General features: G+C 44.4%; 1 protein-coding gene across 3 annotated transcripts in view; it reads right to left on the bottom strand.

Moving 5' to 3' along the window:
* Window positions 1-21,411, bottom strand: part of LOC144492975 (UAP56-interacting factor-like) — a 48,887-nt gene that overhangs the window by 10,831 nt on the left and 16,645 nt on the right. For 2 of the 3 annotated variants that reach the window (XR_013497659.1, XM_078211712.1), the window contains exons 6-8: window positions 20,405-20,448; window positions 15,683-15,757; window positions 12,555-12,675 (exon numbers count right to left, since the gene is read on the bottom strand). Coding sequence is in view for 2 of the 3 variants with exons in the window: in XM_078211712.1 (XP_078067838.1) it covers window positions 12,555-12,675; window positions 15,683-15,757; window positions 20,405-20,448 (240 nt within the window). In the remaining variant the exon portion in view is untranslated. The remainder of the gene's footprint in view (window positions 1-12,554; window positions 12,676-15,682; window positions 15,758-20,404; window positions 20,449-21,411) is intronic. The other variant, XM_078211713.1, reaches the window with a different exon arrangement.

Raw genomic sequence — 21,411 nt, forward strand, 5'->3', positions numbered from 1 at the left:
ATTGTTTTAGTTTTGACTTTCAGTCTTTGTCTAATTCTAGGTAAAGACTCTACCATGCCCTCAACCACCCCACACTTCTTATATTATTCCCCTCTAACAAATTGTGGTTGGATCCTTCTACAGCTCCCGTCACAGATTTGTTTGTTAAGATTGGGCAGTGTTGCAAAACTTTAGCCACTTTAATTAAACATCAGTTAAGAGCAGAGGGCTGGCACATTAGCAAGTTCCCCCCACCATGCGCCCTGATTTCCATCACCCCCCCCGCCCCACCAAACATGGGCAAATGTTTTGGCCCATCTTCCAGAGAATGCTTAACCTCCATTTCCAATATTCTGTTTTAAAATCTAAGTTGAAACCAAGAGCAAAATTGTAAAAATAAAAGAAACCAAGAAGCAACTTCAACTTTTGTGACAGCAATGAGTCTTTAGCTTTCAACACGTAATAAACATACATCAACATGCTGCCATCACATTCAATTATTGCTGATCTTTACTGGTGTTGTTCAGAAGTAGTGTTGAAAATAATGTTTTAGCCATGGAATTCAGCAGTGTGGCGCTGTTATGCAGGTTACCTTGCTTCCCCAGGGGCAAGAGGTGCAACATTCATGACACTTGCAGCATTCTCCAATGATATGGATGCATATTGTGTAACCCTAATGTCACACAGCGTAGCAGGTTGATGTGATGCCAAGTACCAAATTTGGATAGTGTGGGTCCTGGCAACATCTGCATTATTCACAACTAATAAAAGAAGCATGAAGCAACATTAGCGGCCCTGCAGAAACATTCATTCAAAGTTCAGGTACCTTGTTTTCAGGCTAGCAAAATCTATGGAACTTGTTCTATTGAAGAGTGCCTGAAAGTATTCAAAGAGTATTTTTGCACATGTTTTGGCCCATCTTCCAGAAAATATTGCTGATTCCTCACAGATACAGCAGAGCAGTGTGAGATCTCTTCAAACCTCAAAGGCTCCAAACGGTATGGGGATAGCAGTATAGTGCCACTGGATCCACGCACTGTGGGGTGTACCTACATTATAACAACTGCTACGGTTCAAGGCGTGGAGATGCCGGCGTTGGACTGGGGTAAACACAGTAAGAAGTTTAACAACACCAGGTTAAAGTCCAACAGGTTTATTTGGTAGCAAAAGCCACACAAGCTTTCGAGGCTCTGAGCCCCTTCTTCAGGTGAGACACGGTTCAAGGCAGCAGCTCACCACCACCTTCTCAATGGCAATTATGGATGGGAAATAAAAAAACATACTGGCCTTGTCAGCAATACCCACGTCCCATGGAGGAATAAAACAAACAAGGCAGATGGAGCAAAGTAGTGGGAGGATAGGTAATCTGTCTGCCAAATTAATGTGCCACTGTGCCATCCTCCTTGATAGTGACAGAAGGCAATCTGGCAGGCCAATTTACCCAGCATCTTGTCTGCCACCTTGCGCTCCCATGAACTGGCAAGTGCACCTTTACCCTGGCATAGCTGCAAGCCATTTGTGCCTGGTGACTCATCATGTGCTGATGCTTACTCTATACAAGCTTTCAGGCTAAACACAGTGTCAGTATCTGTGCTGGTGGCTGAGTGTCTGACCCAGTGATCAGGCTTCTTCATCCTTGCTGCGCTGCTCTCTCTCTCTCTCTTCCTCCTTGGGACACTATGATTATGCAAATGCTATTTCTTTGGTGTCTGAAATCAGGAAATAAGAGATAAGTTCTTGTCAGCAAAGCAGGGTGCCAGGTGAGAAGCAAAAGGTCCATGGTCAAACGACAACTTGCTCCCCATTCCAGATAGCAGGGCGAGGGTGAGGTGGGAGTGGTGAAGAAACAAAGCAGGAATACACTGCCCTCCTCAACGTTCTCAGTGATATCAGCTATTGCAGCTAGCACCATGATGGCACAAACCATCTCCGCTGCAGGACTCAGGAGATTCAGTTGTCCTTGTCCCCTGCTGGATCTGCTCGCTCCCTTCTGTTGTATGCCACATTGTCCTGCAAGAGGGCAGAATGTCAGTGGTTGTTTAGGACTGTTATTGGGCGATGTATATGAAAGGTGAGCATGAGGCTGCCAGCATTGGTAAGTGTGAGGGTGAGTTGCAGTATCTAGCTATTAGGCATGAGTCCTCTGTGTCAGAAAGTGATTCTAGATTAATGCTGGGCTTTGAGCAGAATAAGTGGCTGGGTAGATGGCATGAGGTGGTGCATTCATTGGCATTGAAACCCATGTCATTAGAGGTCTTGTGGCTCTGCCTCCAGGTCTTTCTGGCCAGACTCGGGAGTTGACCTTCTTGGTCAGCTGTCTGCACTCCCTTATGGAGGGTGGTCCTTGAGGGTCTTCTGTCACCTTGTGGGATCTTGGCTCACCTGCACCATTAGTGGCTCCAGTGCATAATCCCTCCATGCGCTGTGATGTTCAGACTGTATGAATTTCCATGGCTGTAATCTTCTTTTCCATCTTCCCTTTAAGAGAAAGCAGGCTGCCGGTTGTGTAGCTGCATTGTCAGTGAATCCTGACACATGCAACGTGTTGTCAAATGTTCAGATGAAGAGACCAGAACTGAAGATCTGGAATTGCATGTCTTACCCACCTCTCTCTCAACCCAAAGGGGCACGTCACAAATCACAGTCCTCATGTCCACAAATTAGGGCAAATGACTTTTGTGCCCTCTTGAAACATATAAGATGATTAGAGGTTTAGATAGGGTGGATAGTGATAGCCTTTTTCCTCTGATGGAGAAATCCAGCACGAGGGGGCATGGCTTTAAATTGAGGGGGGGTAGTTATAGAACCGATGTCAGGGGTAGGTTCTTTACCCAGAGGGTGGTGAGGGATTGGAATGCCCTGCCAGCATCAGTAGTAAATGCGCCTAGTTTGGGGGCGTTTAAGAGATCCGTAGATAGGTTCATGGACGAAAAGAAATTGGTTTAGGTTGGAGGGTCACAGTTTTTTTTTTTTTAACTGGTCGGTGCAACATCGTGGGCCGAAGGGCCTGTTCTGCGCTGTAATGTTCTATGTTCTATGTTCTATGTTCTAACTCTGAGTTCCCACTGAATCGGTGGGCAGCAGAGCCTGAATTAGCCAATCTTTGCTAGCACAAGACTAGTTGCATTCTTGAGGAATCAACAGGTGGGATTCCCCACCATGGCATGTTTTACAGCAGCTCGCATTTGGACACTGGTGGGACCTTCCGATCCTGCTGGTGTCTATGGCATTTCATGTGGCCTCGTGCCAGAGTAGAAAGTCCCACCCAATGTCACTGAATTAATGTACATGCTTTATCTATTGGCAGAATATTTACCAAACATTGAATGCCTGTAAAATTCAATCTTTGTGAATACGGTCAATATTTTTCCTTTTTGCATTCATGTGTGTGATGATTAGAAACATAGAAAAACTACAGCACAAAACAGGCCCTTCGGCCCCACAAGTTGTGCCAAACATATCCCTACCTTTTAGGCCTACCTATAACCCTCCATCCTATTAAGTCCCATGTACTCATCCATAGAGAAACATAGAAATAGAAAAACTAGATTCTCTAATTATATTTGGAGCACAATCATCCTAAAATCTTCCTAGATTTCAATCTGAATAATTAGAACAAAGAAATTCTCATTGATACTATAGTGCCATTCTGGAGTTACTTTTCTTACTTCCGTGGTTGGAATTTTTTAGTGAAGGTGGTGACCCCGCCCACTGGCTGAAAAGTCAATGGCGAACCCACCTCAGGCAGGCCAGGAAGCTGCAACCAGATTTTATAGTCAGCAGGGAGTTGACTTCATGTGATCATGACTTCCACCCACTCCATGGAGGATGTCCCACCTCCAGAAGTTGTCAACTAGGGGTAGCCATGGCCAGGACTGGAGTCAGTCTCCAGAAAGGAACAGTGATGGAGGTCAGATAGCCAGGTAAGTGGGGTGTCTTTGCCAAGGCCAGTCAGATAGGCTCTGGTTAGGGGGTGGGAGGGGGGGAAAAAGGTAGGCCAGCCTTTGCTAGTTAATGAGAACCTCCATTGAGCACAGGGTGCCTTAGCAGGAGGGTCACTGACCTGATTCCACAGTCATGTACCTGGTGGGCTCGCCACGTGGAGCGGACATCAACACCACTCATGACCATCTTTGGTAAAATACCAGAAGTAGCAGGAAGAGTCTCTCAAGTGACTATTAATTGGCCCGATACGTGCCCCACAGCTGGTAACAACCCAACAGAGATGGGTAGGCGAAGAGCAAAACAACTAGTCTCCCCACAAACCACAGCCCCATCCGCCTGCTAGTCCACAGCTGGTGGGCAGCACGGTGGCACAGTGGTTAGCCATGGTGCCTCACAGCACAAGGAACCCAGATTCAATTCCAGCCTCGGGGGACTGTGTGGAGTTTGCATGTTTCCCCGTGACTGCATGGGTTTCCTCCGGGTGCTCTGGTTTCCTCCCACACCTCAAAGATGTGCGGGTTAGGTTGATTGGCTAAGCTAAATTGCCCCTTAGTGTCAGGAGAACTAGTAGGGTAAATATGTGGGGTTACGGGGATAGGGCCAGGGTGGGATTGTTGTCAGCGCAGACTCGATAGGCCGAATGGCCTCCATCTGCATTGTAGGAATTCTATGATTCTATCCTATGGTGGGTGAGCAAAAGTCCGGCCTGCATGTCCTAATACCTATAAATAAATGGTGAGGATATCCTTGGATTACTCCTATTTTTGGACATTCCAGAAATAAAGATCCATAAATTCCATGGACCTCAAATCACAGTCAGATTGGTACTCCGTGCCTTTTACTTGCACTAAAATGAAGCCACACCACTCTGACCATCTGACTCTGACTGGGTGAGAAAGGTGCAGTGCAGTGGATGACCAAGGCCTTGATCAAGGCCAGTAAAGGCAGGGTAAAGGAAGGCACGCCCAATTTATTTACACACAAACTGCCGTATGGGTGCGGGAGATCAGTGGGGAGAGTCAGGTGGTCAGAAGAGGGGTGGATGTTCATGGGGGTGATCAGTGGCAGGGATGGTCGCTCAGGGTAATTGCAATTGGGGAGAGAACTTGACAGGTAGGGCATAGTCTGGATGTTGAAAGAGCAGTCAGAGTGGTGTGTGGGGTAGCCAGGGTGTGGAGGGAATTGGCAGTAGATCAGGGAATCCCTGGGGACTCAGGAGGGTAGTTTTGTGGTCCAGTGGGGGGTGGGGTTGGCTGAAGTCAGTGTGGAATTATAAATGGTTTTCATTCTTCTAAAGTTTCCTGGTAACTGTTTCTGTAGGAACCATCCAAGAGAGAGCAATAGAGCAATTTAGAAACATAGAAACAGAGAAAACTACAGCACAAAACAGGTCCTTCAGCCCCACAAGTTGTGCCGAACATATCCCTACCTTTTAGGCCTACCCATAACCCTCCATCCTATTAAGTCCCATGTACTCATCCAGGAGTCTCTTAAAAGACCCTATTGCGTTTGCCTCCACCACCACTGACGGCAGCCGATTCCACTCGCCCACCACCCTGTGTGTGAAAAACTTCCCCCTAACATTTCCCCTGTACCTACCCCCCAGCACCTTAAAACTGTGTCCTCTCGTAGCAGACATTTCCACCCTGGGAAAAAGCCTCTGACGAGTCCACCCGATCTATGCCTCTCAACATCTTATATACCTCTATTAGGTCTCCTCTCATCCTACGTCTCTCCAAGGAGAAAAGACCGAGCTCCCTCAGCCTATCCTCATAAAGCATGCCACTCAATCCAGGCAACATCCTTGTAAATCTCCTCTGCACCCTTTCAATCTTTTCCACATCCTTCCTGTAATGAGGCAACCAGAACTGAGCACAGTACTCCAAGTGGGGTCTGACGAGGGCCTTATATAGCTGCATCATTATCCCCGGACTCCTAAACTCAATCCCACGATTGATAAAGGCCAGCACACCATACGCCTTCTTAACCACCTCCTCCACCTGCGGGGCCGATTTTAGAGTCCTATGGACCCGGACCCCAAGGTCCTTCTGATCCTCCACAGTACTAAGAGTCTTTCCCTTTATATTGTACTCCTTCATCCCATTTGACCTACCAAAATGGACCACTACGCATTAATCTGGGTTGAAGTCCATCTGCCACTTCTCCGCCCAGTCTTGCATCCTATCTATGTCCCTCTGTAACTTCTGGCATCCCTCCAGACTATCCACAACCCCACCAACCTTCGTGTCGTCGGCAAACTTACCAACCCATCCCTCCACTTCCTCATCCAGGTCATTTATGAAAATGACAAACAGCAAGGGTCCCACAACAGATCCCTGGGGCACACCACTGGTAACCGACCTCAGAATATCGGATGGTTCCCAATGCTGGAAGTTTGAACTTCTCAGGCAATTACCATGCGATCCTTCTATGAGGGGGTGGCCACTACATCTGACCCCCCAGGTAAAATACCCCAGCGATCAGAAATTATGGGCCAAAACAGACCTATTTTGACTTCAAACAAATATTGGTGATTGGTTTAATGATTAAAAGGGAACAGTAGCAAAAATAATCAATTTTAAAAATTCATTCATGGAACGTGGGCATCGCTGGCTGGCCAGCATTTATTGTCCATCTCTAATTGCCCTTAGAGGACAGTTCAGAGTTAGCCACATTTCTGTGGCTCTGGAGTCACATGTAGATCAGACTAGGTAAGGACAGCAGACTTCCTTCCCTAAAGGGCATTAGTGAACCAGATGGGTTTTTCTGATAATCGACAATGGTCATCAGTTGATTCTTAATTCAAGATATTTTTTATTGAATTCAAATTCTATCATCTGCCATGGTGGGATTCGAACCCAGGGCCCCAGAACATTAGCTGCCTTTCTGGATTAATAGTCTAGGCGGCATGGTAGCACAGTGGTTAGCACTGCTGCTTCACAACTCCAGGGTCCCGGGTTCGATTCCCGGCTCGGGTCACTGTCTGTGTGGAGTTTGCACATTCTCCTCGTGTCTGCGTGGGTTTCCTCCGGGTGCTCCGGTTTCCTCCCACAGTCCAAAGATGTGCGGGTTAGGTTGATTGGCCAGGTTAAAAATTGTCCCTTAGAGTCCTGGGATGTGTAGGTTAGAGGGATTAGCGGGTAAATATGTGGGGGTAGGGCCTGGGTGGGATTGTGGTCGGTGCAGACGCGATGGGACGAATGGCCTCCTTCTGCACTGTAGGGTTTCTATGATGATAGTGATAATAGCAGTAGGCCATCGCCTCCCCTGAATATGACTGGAATAGTAATCCAGGTGCTTACACTGATGCTGTGGAAACACGAGTTCAAATCTCACCACAGCAGTTGGGCTATTTTAATTCACTTAATTAATGCGCAGCATGGTGGCACATTGGTTAGCACAACTGCCTCACAGTGCCAGGGACCCAGGTTCAGTTCCAACCTCGGGGTCTGTGTGGATTTTGCATGTTCTCGGGGTCATTGTCTGCGTGGGTTTCCTCCGGGTGCTCCGGTTTCCTTCCTCATTCTGAAAGGCTAGGTGCATTGACCTGAACAGGTGCCGGATTGTGGCGACTAGGGAAATAGAACATAGAACAGTACAGCACAGAACAGGCCCTTCGGCCCACGATGTTGTGCCGAGCTTTATCTGGAACCAAGATCAAGCTATCCCACTCCCTATCATCCTGGTGTGCTCCATGTGCCTATCCAATAACCGCTTAAATGTTCCTAAAGTGTCTGACTCCACTATCACTGCAGGCAGTCCATTCCACACCCCAACCACTCTCTGCGTAAAGAACCTACCTCTGATATCCTTCCTGTATCTCCCACCACGAACCCTATAGTTATGCCCCCTTGTAATAGCTCCATCCACCCGAGGAAATAGTCTTTGAACGTTCACTCTATCTATCCCCTTCATCATTTTATAAACCTCTATTAAGTCTCCCCTCAGCCTCCTCCGCTCCAGAGAGAACAGCCCTAGCTCCCTCAACCTTTCCTCATAAGACCTACCCTCCAAACCAGGCAGCATCCTGGTAAATCTCCTCTGCACTCTTTCCAGCGCTTCCACATCCTTCTTACAGTGAGGTGACCAGAACTGCACACAATATTCCAAATGTGGTCTCACCAAAGTCCTGTACAGTTGCAGCATAACCCCACGGCTCTTAAACTCCAACCCCCTGTTAATAAAAGCTAACACACTATAGGCCTTCTTCACAGCTCTATCCACTTGAGTGGCAACCTTTAGAGATCTGTGGATATGGACCCCAAGATCTCTCTGTTCCTCCACAGTCTTCAGAACCCTACCTTTGACCCTGTAATCCACATTTAAATTTGTCCTACCAAAATGAATCACCTCACATTTATCAGGGTTAAACTCCATTTGCCATTTTTCAGCCCAGCTTTGCATCCTATCTATGTCTCTTTGCAGCCTACAACAGCCCTCCACCTCATCCACTACTCCACCAATCTTGGTGTCATCAGCAAATTTACTGATCCACCCTTCAGCCCCCTCCTCTAAGTCATTAATAAAAATCACAAAGAGCAGAGGACCAAGCACTGATCCCTGCGGCACTCCGCTAGCAACCTGCCTCCAATCCGAAAATTTTCCATCGACCACCACCCTCTGTCTTCAATCAGACAGCCAGTTACCTATCGAATCGGCCAACTTTCCCTCTATCCCACACCTCCTCACTTTCATCATAAGCCGACCATGGGGGACCTTATCAAACGCCTTACTAAAATCCATGTATATGACATCAACTGCCCTACCTTCATCAACACACTTAGTTACCTCCTCAAAAAATTCAATCAAATTTGTGAGGTACGACTTGCCCTTCACGAATCCATGCTGACTATCCCGGATTAATCCGCATCTTTCTAAATGGTCGCAAATCCCATCTCTAAGGACCTTTTCCATCAAATTTCACAGTAACTTCATTGCGGTGTTAATATAAGCCTTACTTGTGACTAATAAATAAACTTTTAACTTTATTAACTTAATACATTTGGAATAATCTCAGCAATGATGATCATAAAATGACCTTATTTTAGAATCATAGAATCCTTACAGTGCAGGAGGAGGCCATTCAGCCCATTGAGCCTGCACCAACAACAAACCTACCCACACTGTATCTCCGTGACCTCATGTATCTACCCTACTAGTCCTGATGCTAAGGGACAATTTAGCGTGGCCAATCGACCTAACCCACACATCTTTGGACTGTGGGAGGAAACCAGAGCACCCGGAGGAAACCCATGCAGACACGGGGAGAACATGCAAACTCCACACAGTGACCCCGAGGTTGGAACTGAACCTGAGTGCCTGGCACTGTGAGGCAGCAGTGCTAACTACAAAACCAAGCTGGTTCACAAATATGCTTCATAGCTAGTAATCTGATATCCTGACTTGGTTGGCCCACATGTGACTCCAGACTCATTGCAATGCGTTTGATTCTTAACAACAAAATCACATCCTGCAAGTTGTCCCACAACCACAACAGATGTTCATGGGGGTAATGCCCATGTCCCGGACTCCTCCATCACCATCCCTGGGTACACCTTTTCTCACTGGCATAATAGACAATGAGAGAGAGTGCCACAGTAATACACAATTAGGAAAGAGTGTTCAGGGAGTCCTCCAAAGGACCCTATCAAATCTTGTGGCATCAGGTCAAACATGAGTAAGGAATCATCCCGCTGATTCACACCTACCACAGTGGCACAGCTGATGAATCAGTATTTTTCCATGCTGAACACCACTTGCAAGAAACATTGAGGACAGCCAGGACACAGAATGCATGCTGAGTGGGGAACTTCAATATCCATCACCGAGAGTGGCCAGGAGCACCACCACTGCTGTTCATGCTGGTTGAACCCTGAAAGATATATAATAGACCTCGTAGCTAACATTCATGCCGAGTGCCAGGTAATGGCCACCACCACCATTTCCCATTGACAATCAATGGCTGAATCCATTACCATTGATCAAAAACTAAATTGAACCAACCATATAAATGCCGTGCTACAAGAACAGGTCAGAGAATGGGAATTCTGTGGTGAGTAACTCACCTCCTAACTCCCCAAAAGCATGGTCACTATGATCACATGGTCCATGATAGCCCATAGACATATTTGACTGTTCGAGAGAGAAAAAAAGAGAGAGAGAAAAAAAAGGGAGAAAAAAGAGAGAGAAAAAAAAGCGAGAGAGAAGTGTTTACAAATCTCCACATGAAGCATGGCAAGGAAGCAACCCTCCTTGAAGTGCTACATCTGGTATGGGGATTGAACCTATGTTGTTGGTGTAGCTCTGGAGCACACTCTAGCCATCTAGCTAAATGAGCTAACCAAAACCTGGTCACCGTCCACAAGGCATAGGCCAGGAACATGATTGAATACTCTTCTCTTGCCTGGGTGAGTGCAGCTTCAACAACACTCTGGGGTAGTGCCGGCTGATTGGAAAACAGCTACTGTTACCCCGCTGTTTAAAAAAAGTAGACAAAAGGCGGGTAACTACAGGCCGGTTAGCTTAACGTCCGTAGTTGGGAAGATGCTGGAGTCCATCATTAAAGAGGAAATAGCAGAGCACCTGGATAAGAATGGTTCGATCAAGCAGACGCAGCATGAATTCATGAAGGGAAAGTCGTGTTTGACGAATTTACTGGATTTTTATGAAGATGTGACTAATACGGTTGACAGAGGGGAACTGGTGGATGTGGTGTTTTTAGATTTCCAGAAGGCATTCGATAAGGTGCCCCACAAAAGGTTGCTGCAGAAGATTGGGGTACATGGAGTTGGGGGTAAGGTGTTGGCGTGGATTGGGGATTGGCTATCTAACAGGAAGCAGAGAGTTGGAATAAATGGGTGCTTTTCTGGTTGGCAGTTGGTGACAGGTGGCGTGCCGCAGGGATCGGTGCTGGGGCCTCAACTGTTTACCATTTACATTGATGATCTGGAGGGGGGGACTGAGTGTAGGGATCAAAGTTTGCCGATGACACAAAGATGAGTGGGAGAGCGAATTGCATGGAGGATGCGGAAAGTCTGCAGAGAGATTTGGATAGGCTGAGCGAGTGGGCGAGGATCCGGCAGATGGAATATAACGTTGGCAAATGTGAGGTTATCCACGGGAAGAAATAATAGTAAATTGGAATATTATTTAAATGGAGCAAAACTACATCATGCTACTGTGCAGAGGGACCTGGGGGTCCTTGTGCACGAATCGCAAAAACTCAGTCTGCAGGTGCAGCAGGTGATCAAGAAGGCGAATGGAATGTTGGCCTTTATCGCGAGGTGGATAGAATATAAAAGCAGGGAGGTCTTGCTGCAACTATACAAGGCACTGGTGAGGCAGCAACTGGAGTACTGTGTGCAGTTTTGGTCCCCTTATTTGCAAAAGGATATATTGGCCTTGGAGGGAGTGCAGAGAAGGTTCACCAGGTTGATACCGGAGATGAGGGGTGTAGCTTATGAGGAGAGATTGAACAGATTGGGTCTGCACTCGTTGGAGTTTAGAAGGCTGAGGGGTGATCTTATAGAGACATATAAGATAATGAAGGGGCTGGATAGGGTAGAGGTAGAGAGAGGTAGAGGGAAACCAGAACTAGAGGACACAACCTCAAAATAATTGGGGGCTGGTTCAGAACAGAGTTGAGGGGGAACTTCTCTCAGAGGGTAGTGAATCTCTGGAATTTTCTGCCCATTGAAGTGGTGGAGGCTAACTCGTTGAATATGTTTAAATCACGGGTAGATAGATTTCTGATCGCTAAGGGAATTAAGGGATATGGGGAGCAGGCGGGTAAGTGGAACTGATTCGCTTCAGATCAGCCATGATCTTGTTGAATGGCGGGGCAGGCTCGAGGGGCTAGATGGCCTACTCCTGCTCCTATTTCTTATGTTCTTAACACTCAAGAAGCTCAATACCATCCAGAACACATCAGTCAACTTGATTAAGTATGTCAATCTCCAAGTTCAACATCACTCCCTCCATCATTGACAAACAGTTGCAGGAGTGTGCACCATCTAACAAGAAGCACAGCAGCAGAAGATTGAGGCCGAACTTCAGAGTCAAACATTTGCTGTCAGAGAACCAGGAAAAACCACAGCAATGAAGCTGGAGCTTCAAGTTCACATGCACAACGTGAAGTCGATTCCAGAGGAGGAGAGAAGTGACCATCAACTCACCAAGACACACCTCAGGAAAGCACAGGTGCACATTAAGACAAAGAGTGCAGCATTTGAAGTTGAGCTCAAAGGTGAGGAACATACAATCATAAGGGAGGGAACTTGTCAACTTACAAGACTCCATCAACAGTATCTTCCAAATTCACATGCTCTGCCACCTAGATGGACAAAGACAACAGGTGCTTGGGCACATCACCACCTCCAAGTTCCTCTCCTAGCCACCCATCATCCCGATTTGGAACAATATTGCCAGTGCCTCACTGTCACTGCTTCAAAATGCTGGAATTCCCTTCCTAGCAGCACTCTGGATATACTCTCACTACCGCAATGGTTCAAAAAGGGGGTTCAACTTCAACTTCTCAAGAGCCATAAGGAGTAGCAATGAATGCTGGCCTTGCCAGCGATGGTTAATTTATCCATTAACAATAAAACAAATATTCAATTACATTCTCGTACCTGATTAGCTATGCTCTTAAAGTCAAACCCAAGATAAACTCCTTTTGGTTGATTCCTTACTGCTTTTGTTGCCATCCTCTTTCCTCCATTCAAAGTTGGGTGCTGGATCCTTTGTCTTTGGCTGTGAATGTAGAATATACTCCAGTTAAGTCTCTGCATCATTTAATTCAATTAATTTGCTGTATATTATATGTAGGATTGTATATCCTAAAGCATGATAAAATTATTACTTTATGCTAATTAGATGTAAGAGGCTGCATTTTAAAGCGGTTGCATTTTTTGAATTCTTTACAGCATAATTTCCCTCGCTTTGCATGTTAAACGTAGTATTTTTAACCATCATTCCTTGACAAAGGATGAGTCAGTAAGTGGTGCTAAAAAGTTGCATGTTGATTGCAATCAATATTATTAAAGATATTATAGGATGGAGAGCTGTCTACATTTTACGATAATTTAAACCTTCATATTGGAAAAATAAATTTGTTCTTGAGCATTGGCAACATTGACAAGGCACAACTTATTGTCAATCCCTAGTTGCCATGACAACAAGTTCAATCACACATAAGCTGCACCATGTAAAGGTACAGCTACCAATGGTACTTGGATCAATGGGAGGGCCGGGGGCTGTGGGTTGATGGTGGATCTGTTACACATCAGTAAGGAAAGGCAAATGTGGACATGACATGTTGCGAACACTCAATAAGCTCCCTGCCTGTACAATGCCCATTTCTGCTTTGAAGCAACAGGCCTTGGATTTGGTATGATTCCTGAAGGATGGTAGTGTGGTGGTTGGGTTTTACAACAATCAAACAGCTTTCATAGCTATTTTCTGGTGCTAGCTCACAAATGACCAAACGTATTGAATTTGACAGCGTGCATTCTGCAATTTAAACTCTCAGACTCTGGGTTGCTGAACCAGTACAAAGGCCACTAGAAGCCATACCCAATTCAAGGTCAATTTCAACCTGCAAAGCAATAATGGGTTTAGTAAGAGTAGGAAACAGAGTGAGTGTGTGTATCTCCATATCGCTTTGCCTTGCTGATCAGCCCACTCTCAGTTCCATTGATCCAGATGCCAACAGTAAGGTTGCTTACGTGGCTACGTTAGCCATAAACCATACAGATGTATACATATTGTACCCTGGTGTTGTTACATAGACATAGAACAGTACAGCACAGAACAGGCCCTTCGGCCCACGATGTTGTGCCGAGCTTTGTCTGAAACCCAGATCAAGCTATTTCCTCCCTATCATCCCGAAGTACTCCATGTGCCTATCCAATAGCTTCTTAAATGTTCCTAAAGTTTCTGACTCCACTATCCCTGCAGGCAGTCCATTCCACACCCCAACCACTCTCTGAGTAAAAAACCTACCTCAGACATCCTTCCTATATCTCCCACCATGAACCCTATAGTTATGTTGGATGTAAATTCATGTGCAATTTAATTTAATGGAGTGAAGAGCTGAATAAAAAGGGGTTAATACCATTGAGGGCATGAAGTAGTAAAAATAATTAAACAGAATGCTCCTGATACACTTCTGGCATCATATATAGAGAGCTTTATTATGAATTAAAAACAGAAAATGCTGAGGCTCAGCAGGTCAGATTGCATCGAGGCAGAGAGAAACAGAATTGATGTTTCTCATTAGTGTTCTGATGTTTCATTGACCTGAGATATTGGGCCAACCCTTCCTATCTCCAGGTTGTCAGAGACCCGATGTATGACTGAAGATATGCACTGAGTATCTGTGAAGGTTTGATCTTCCAAGGGCAATTCCCTTGCTCCCCTAGACCCTTCACAAGTGTCTCCAAATCTGAGCTAGAGATAGTTACCCAAGAAATGACAGGCAGCTGAAAAGCTAGTCTAACACCTGGGTAACTCCACCACCCGCCCACCCCCCCCCCCCCGACCGCCCCTCACCCATCACCCCCTCCAAATCCCCACCAACCATCTGACCAGACTACCTGTCTGGCCCGACTACCACCCCCTTCCCCCAATTATCCAAGCATCCCCCCGAGCCGGCCCAACTATTCCCTTCCACCCAACTACCCCCAGAACTGGACCAAAATTCCCCGACCACCACACAAACATCACCCCCCCCCCCCCCCCCACCCCGCCACCTCGCTCCGGGTCCCTACCTATCCCATTCACCATCTCATTCATTCGACTCATTCACCCATTCGACAACATTCAGATGTTGGACCTTTTAATCTTATTGTACAGCAGCTGGTGTAGTAAAAAGGAGTGTGTCCTGTCTTCCCCCTGACTCCACTCTTCTGGAATTCCCTGAGGGATGCCAAGTCGTGCACCTCTTTGACAGTTGGGATTGAAAGATTCTAGAAGAAATATGTAGCACCGTCAAGTCAGGTAAATCTGTGAGCGCAGTGGCAAAGTGCTCATCATTGCCTCTGCTTGAAGATCTAGGCCATTAACTCTGTGGCCCTCCCTGTAGATGCTGCCAGTCCTGCTGAGTATTTCCTGGAATTTTTGTTTTTATTTCAATTTGCCAGCATCCACAGTATTTTGCTACTGTATTCTGAATGCCTGCTTACTTTCTGCTGCAAGATGGTGCAGATCTGGTGGAGATCTAAATATACATCTAGATATATTTAAACTTTCTGGAAACCTCCTGCCGCACTCACCACATGCTGTCATAGGTTCTCAATGACACTTTGCTGGTAATATCCTATTATGCGCAATATATGCTGTGACTCACATGAGCAACAGCACAGAATATATTCCAATTCCCTTCCCACACCTAATGGTACCCTTTGGCTATTTCCATAGGTAGTAATTCCTGGAACAGGTTGGTAGTCTGTCACAAGGGGCTTTCAACTTGAGGGGTGCCATTCCACATCAAGCGTGGCTGACCAGGAGTCTCCCCACTCTTATCGCCTGCCACTGGTGTGTTCAAAAGGATTTAGAGATTAAGGTACAAACTTTTTGACCATGCTACGAACGCACCTTCCTTGACCATCAAGTCTTGGGGCGAGACTTGAACCCAGAGCTTCTGGTCCAGAGGCAGGGATACTACCCATTGTGCCACAAGATCTCCCACACAGAATATATCCTGTTTAGGTTTAAATATTTTTCTGACAAGGTCAGACTCTTGGTATTTTAAACTTACACTGCTTGCTGGTTGGCCTGTGGATTGGGTACAGATACTGTTAAGATGGAGCTAGAAGTTGACTGCTTCCTCCACCTGAAAAATCAAAGTTAGGTATGCAATGATCAATCTAGAGTGTAATTCCATATCAAAGTATATGTGAAATGATTAATGCAACGTAATAACAAGATTCTCACACGAGTTAGATTTGCAAAGTGTACATGGTTGGCACAACCTAAAATAATTTTCTACCATCTTGGAACTATCTTATTTTCAAAAGGGTTTATCTGACCCCTGCCAAGTAAACCCATTTTCTATAGGATACTGGATGCATGATGTCAGCTTTGGTTCATTGGTAGCATTCCTGCATCAGAAAGTTACCAATTCACGCTCCATTTCACAAACTTGAGGACATTATCTAGGCTGACATTTCAGTGCTGCACAATTCAAGGTGCCCCCTTTCAGATGCAATGTGAAGTCAAAATTCGAATTAGACTAATGGAACATCAGCCTTTACCTCAAGTAGCTTTGGATACAGTTGTATTGAGCCTTAGTCAAACCCCATCTGAAGTACTGCATTGGGTTTTGGGCAATGCACTTGAGTGAAGACATGACTTTGGAAAGCGTGCAATGTAGGTTCACCAGAATGAAATGAGCGCTGAAAAAATTAAATTAAGATGGCAGGTTGTAAATTTTTTTTAAAAATACGCCTTGAATTTAGAAGATCAGGGAATGGTCTAACTGGAGTTCAAAACTATAAAGGGATTCATTCAATTGCATAAACCATTTTCTCTGCTAAGGGAATCAAGAACAAGAAGCATAATCTTAAAATGAGCGCTAGACATTTAGAAATAAAGTCATAGGGGACTTTCTCAAAGCAGTGTGTCATGGAAATCTGCCCACCCTTTGCCTCATAAGATTGTAGATTCTCCAATAATGACAATTTTCAAGTCTGAGATTAATAGATTTTTGTGAAGTTACTGAATCAGAGGATGTGATGAAAAGACGTAAATGGAGGTGAAGTATAGATCAGCCATGACTTAACAGAATGGCTGAACAAGCTTAGACGGTTGAACAGCCTACTCCTGTTCTGATGTGAATGTAAAAGATCCCATCTCAGTACTTGACGAAGTGATAGGAAGCTTTCAAGTATTGTGGCCAACATCTATCCCTCAATTACCACCATTAAAACAGATAATCTAGCTATGTATCTCATTGATTTATTGTGGGACCTTAATATGTACTAATTGCCTGCAGTGTTTACTGACATTACAACAATGACTAGACTTCCAAATTAATTATCTGTGAAGTACTGTGAAATATGAAAAGTGTTATATCAAGTCAAATTCTTTAATGACTTGCATGAATGGATCATGGTGTGGGATTAAGGGAGTTTTTTTTCTCAATTTTACTTCCTTAAAACATGTGCCAAAATATAGCAGCCGCAATAAGTATATTTCCTAGCCTTAAAAATGTGCCTTATTATAGTTCTTTTCACCATCCTCAAGATGCTGTTAGAGTTATAAGAAATCGCATGTTGTAGTAAGGCTATATGTTGTCTCATGAAGAGGTCTAGAGGCTTGTGTGGTTGAAAAATAACTTTATTAAATGACATATAACTATAAACATATAGACAAGAGACAGTTGACTATACCTTACTACTCCCATGCGATTCTCTACATTATAATGAGTGGTACCGTTTCCCCAGTCCCATATTAACGGTTACAGTCTCAAACACCCTAACACTGCAACTGCCCAATCACCGAGTCTTTACCCAAATGCATTTACAATAATATTTACATGCTACCCAATGTGCCCCTGTCCTCCCCCAAAGTCTCTGACTTTACAGATTCAGACTATCTTCAAGTTTTACAGCTCTTTCATACCTTGTTCTTTTCAAGTTTTGGAGCAGCACAGTGGCACAATGGGTAGCACTGCTGCCTCACAGCGCCAGCGACCCGGGTTCGATTCCCGACTTGGGTCACTGTGTGGAGATTGTACGTTCTCCCTGTGTCGGTCCTTTGACTAGGCTTTCAATTGGGTCTCACAATGGACCTCCACATGGCTTTGGTGGAGTCCTGTTACGCTGCACAACGGCTCTTTCTTCTGCCCTCAGTCTCTATGCCTGTAATGCAGCTTATTAGGCAATCTCCAGCTGTGTCTTTCAGTGAGGCAGACTTCTCCTATATTTCATCATTCTTAGGGGTTTTGGTGTACTTCACATGCTGCCACCAGGTTGGATGGTTGCATGTTGTCTCATGAAAATGTTTAGAGGTTTGTATGGTTGTACAATAACTGTTTATTAATAACACATAACTCTATACATATATACAGGATATAGTCCTGATTAGGTGCCACCTTTATGCTGACTTCTACCAGACTTACCACTACGCGACTTCTCCCAGGTGTCTATCTACATCATAATGTGGGCCATACTTATTCCCAATCCCGCATTAACATTTACAGTTTTGAACACCCTATAATACAAACATCACACTGACAAGACCTTTAGCCTGAAATAGAAAAGTACTACTTCCGGAGATGCTTCGTGGCAGCAGGAGGTGGCATGTCACTTGCTGGCGAGAGGATCTTATGGTCCTGCCATTGTCAATGGGTTTTGCACCCCTCACTGCCAGGAAACCACGGCGGTGGTGCATTGTCGGTGGGACCGTAAGATTCCGCTGGCGTGAATGGCAGCAAGATTTTGGCAATTATCTTATTTGTGGTATTATTTCTACATTTTTGGACTAATGAAGAACATGACTGTAGTCACGGTAAAACGCTTTTCATTGATAGTTCACTTTATGCCGGTTCTTGAGAAGATTTAAAAACAATTCAATCACTTTTAAGAGTACGAAGTGGTTTATGGTGTGTATTTTTATGAAAGTAGTGTCAAGTTCCCATCTGATTCCCAATCGTGCTCCAGGAATCTGATTCACACTTTGTAAAGTTTGCATCCAATTGTGGAGCTGGTCCTAACTCATGTCATTATTATGCAGCAGTGGAAAATAGCTGTGATGTTGTTCTTGGGAACTTGTAAAACTTTGTAAGAAATGCTTTAAAAGCAGGTAGAAGGCTGCTGCTCCCACCCACACTTTCCTAATATGTGAAAAAATGTTGAGGGTGTCACTCTGAACACGGTAAGTGTGAACAAGCAGAAAACTACTTTGAGGCTAAAGCCAGCAATGTACAGTTGGCTGATTAGTGAATTGCTGACAGCACATCATATTCCACAGGTATCAAGTCAAGACAGGCAAAAATCATGTAATTACAGAATATATTACACTGCTATTTTGACAGAACAGTAATGAAAATTAAACTAATTTAGGATTAATGATAAAGTAGAGCATGTTAAAAGATTCAGATAACATCACAAACCACAACAGCAAAGCTTAACTGACTTACCAGCTACATTACATATTTGGAATGCACTTCAATGTAGGTTTAATTTTACATAATTACACACAGGATAAAAAAAGACTCCCACAATTATGTCTCAAGTGTATTTTTTTTATCTCCAGTGCTTTCAGTGGAAAGTTACATGTGTTATATGCACACATTTGTAATTCCCCAAAGGCCAGCGATTCCCCACATGCCGTGAAATTTTAACTCCATAGCACACATATGATGTCTCAATAGGTCCTCTGCCCAGAAGTCAGCCTGATTAACAAATAGGCTTAGCTTTCAGTCGGACCATGAGCAGGCTGGGGGAGGCTGCAGAATAAGGAAACTCTGTGCCACAGTGAGCTTGTGAATGCTGGTCCAAAGAGTGAAGGGTGTTGGAGGCCTGTGTGTTAGGGTCATGGACCAGAATCCCGAATTACATTAGGAAGCCGGACAGAACCAACAATTTCTCTATTCTTGCATAAATGTGAGGATAGGATGCTTCACTCCAAGTAATTCCAATGACAAATTAGGGATCTTTTATAGTAAAGCAAACTTTATTTAATAACAAAATTTAAATATAACTCTAACAAAATGAAGCAGCTTGACTATTAACAGTTGAACAATATTTTGAAAATGAAAGGAAATAACTTTAATTTCTAATATGTCGCTGTTTCAGTTCCAAAGAAACAACAGTCCTCTTACTGACTCAAAATTCCATTTTACAAACAGTTAGCAACCATAAATATACTGGCTGTAAGGAATGTACACCTGAAGCAATTTTAAGTTTCAGAGCAGCTTATTTACCTTTTGTCTTCAAACAAACCCCAGCCAGAACTGAACGCTGTTTTCTCTCCTACAGACCTAGTTCATCCCATAACCACCTTATTCATGACCCTGTCATTCAACCTAATCAAAACCCCCAGGAGGAATCTTCATCTATAAACAAATATCCATTAGCTCTATCCTAAGTAAACACTACATGGCTAAAATGAGTAATTATCCTGCTCTGCCAGCATCTGAGCCAAATGTTTTTTCAGACACACTGACTGCCTGCAGAAAAAACTGAATCTATAAACATTCCCGAAACATTTTTAAAAATTGCATTTATAGCAATACCATCATCACACCAGGTATGAGGGATTCAAAGACTTGGGAGGGGGAATTAATATCGCAGGATTTGATGAGAAAATTAGAGACCTAAAAAATTGTGGAAATGGAAGCTTTGCCATTGAGTTGTCAGTGGGAGATAAAGGTTACAAGGAATGAGTCTTCATTGGGAAGGTCAGAGACCTGGGCTAGGATGTACACACACACACATACACGTTGGATATGTTTTTCTAACATGCATTTACTTACATTCTCGTCCTCTTCTGCCCAGTTCTTGGACCCATTGGTGGAAACTAAAAATTAGACACATACGGATAAACAAAACAAATCAAATTCTATGGGATGGATTTTTATGGAGTCAGGGGTCTCCATGGAGGTGTGACAATGGCAGCTGGGGCCCTATTCCAGATTTTCATTCCTAGATTTCTGAATTTCAGTACAGCCTTTTAAGGGTGTGGGCTGGTTAGGGTTGCTCATGACCTGGCTGGCTCCATGGTGGGGATAGGCATGCCCCAGTTCTCCACAATTTTTATGGAGTCAGGCCAGCTTCTTAAAGGTCACCTCAGAGGTGTCATGAAACATAATCTGCATCATGAAAACTTTTGAAAGGCAGGTTCAGAAGGTACTCCTCATATGACTCCCCTCAGTGCTAAGATATGCCCTCTCTGTCCAACCTCAATGACCTCTCATTCCAAAGTACATCCCCCACTCATGTTTGCCATTTACATGCCCATACAGTATATAGAACCAATGGACCATTTAGTGATAATAAGACGTGAAAAAAGTCAGTCATTAATAACTTTCCATTTCCTTAAAAAAAAACTCCTTTCTATTACAGGCCAATAAAAGTGGCAATCAGACCCTTTAAAATGCCAATAACAGAAACTTTCAAGCACTTGAAAGCACCTTCATCTTGTGTAAGTAAACACTGTGCAGTTAACAGAAAGGATGAGAAAACCAGAGCAATCAATCAAGCAACATTTTCCCTGGGGCTCAGGTGTTTCACTATTCTAATAGATTTCTGGGTTGTCAGCCAAGAATGCATAATGTGGAGTAGTAATGACATTAAAACTCTAGTCGATAACTTTCCTGTCCCACTAACCCAGTCAATCCCGTTGTTTATAATTTTAAAAAGGAGGAAAGAGAAGTTTGAAATTATTTTTGTTGTGTCCATTCATGATTGTGATCCTTCCCCCTCACCACTGCTATCAACACTTCCACTCTGCACTCACCTTGTGGTTCAATATTTTCTATCT

The sequence above is a fragment of the Mustelus asterias genome, chromosome 4 (assembly GCF_964213995.1).
Source record: "Mustelus asterias chromosome 4, sMusAst1.hap1.1, whole genome shotgun sequence".
NCBI classification, from domain to species: Eukaryota; Metazoa; Chordata; class Chondrichthyes; order Carcharhiniformes; family Triakidae; genus Mustelus; species Mustelus asterias.